The following is a 1,476-nucleotide window of genomic DNA, read 5'->3' as shown; positions in this document are numbered from 1 at the left end:
CTAATTAATAAAGTCAAAAAGCAAAAACTAGCGTAGCATTGTCTGATGTCTACTAGCTAGTCACTTTTTCTTACTTAGCTAGCTAAGTATGAACCTATATTTTTCTGTGAGCTTTAATTATCAGGGAAATAATTTTCCCTAATATTTAAAGCAATTGTTAAGTTTAGCATCTCATAAACAAATACACCAAGCGCAAAAGACTTAGCCAAGTCAACTTTTACCCTTTTTTGTATAACTGTTTTGTGCATGTGTCTTAATTAGTTTAATACAATTGCAATATGTATTTATATGATAATTTATGTAGCATGTTTATTGTTATATTTTCTAGAATAAGTGTATAGAATTGCTATTGTGGTTTATAGAACTTTTAAGTGAAATACTTTTTAAAGAGAATTAAAATGAGTATAACAGCAAATACTTTGTATTGCAATAGTGAAAGCAAGCAGCATCTTGAAGGTGGTTGTTCAGAAAAGGAATTTCTTAGCAACTATATTACAGAAGTATTATCTTCTAAGCGTAAACCAAATGAGATTGATAAGTTAAAAACTATATTAAAAGAAAAAGCAATTATATTGGATAAAGCAAATACATGCAGAAAGAAAAATGTGCAACCACGTAGAATTTGTAGAAAACACAAAAAACAGTTAGGTTTACATGAAGTTCCAAAATGTGCCAAATACAATGATTTTCTTCCTTTACATAGTTTGTGGCTACAATATATTAGTTCAAGCTTTAATTCTGCTTCTCTTAAAGCTGATGAAAAACTTTTGAAAATTGATTTCCATGGTGCTGAATTTACTGTTAGGAATTCTAAATGCAAATCTTACATAGGAATTAAAGGTATAGTAGTCAAAGAAACTAAAAACATGATAGTTATGATAACAAAAAGTGATGAGATTAAGCATATTCCAAAGTCTAACTCGATTTTTGAAATGAGAATTAGAAACTTTTTAGTGAAGATAGTTGGTGATGCAATATGTGTGCTACCATCAGTTCGGACAAGCAAAAAGTTTAAGCCTAGCAACAAAGTTAATTTTCTTCTAATCTCATAAGAAGAAAGTTTGTCACTAATCAATAAATAGTTAGTGCCTGATACTTAAGACATTTTTCATGTTGTAAAACATTTCATATAAATTTAGTATCTTTTTGTTTTAATTTTGATTTTGTTATTTGTATTTTTTATGTTTTCCATTAAGTTTCACAAAAGTTTTTGAGGTTTTTTTTTACAGTATAGAGAAAACAAAATAAATAACATCCTGTGTAAATGACATTCTTATTGTAAAATTTATTTGATCAAAATTTCATTTTACTTTTTTTACCTCTATAATAACTTAAAACTCAAGAGTTAGTCTTATTCAAGAAGATTTCTGCTTTATTTTCTGCATTAAAGAGAGGTGTGGCAACAAGTATTTAGTTTTGATAGTGTAATAACAGGTGGGCCAAAAGTTTTGAGACAATGCTTAGCTAAATTAAGCA

The 1,476-nt window shown here is 27.7% G+C and overlaps 1 protein-coding gene across 1 annotated transcript; it reads left to right on the top strand.

Annotated features, from left to right (window-relative positions):
* The first annotated feature begins 398 nt into the window (after window positions 1-398).
* LOC149890172 (ribonuclease P protein subunit p29-like) lies at window positions 399-1,052 on the top strand. The gene has a single exon (XM_090085236.1). It carries the CDS (start codon window positions 399-401, stop codon window positions 1,050-1,052), a length of 654 nt encoding a protein of 217 aa, XP_089941362.1.
* Window positions 1,053-1,476: the final 424 nt, after the last annotated feature.

Source organism: Hydra viridissima, unplaced genomic scaffold (assembly GCF_058129835.1).
Source record: "Hydra viridissima isolate aposymbiotic clone 2 unplaced genomic scaffold, HvirCarnegie_v1 scaffold_4, whole genome shotgun sequence".
Lineage (NCBI taxonomy): Eukaryota > Metazoa > Cnidaria > Hydrozoa > Anthoathecata > Hydridae > Hydra > Hydra viridissima.
Note: the sequence above shows the minus strand (reverse complement) of the source record. Positions and strands in the feature narration are given on the sequence as shown.

What these genes read in the sequence shown, in the direction of transcription:
- LOC149890172 (XM_090085236.1), top strand. Translation starts at nt 399, where the DNA reads ATGAGTATAACAGCAAATACTTTGTATTGCAATAGTGAAAGCAAGCAG.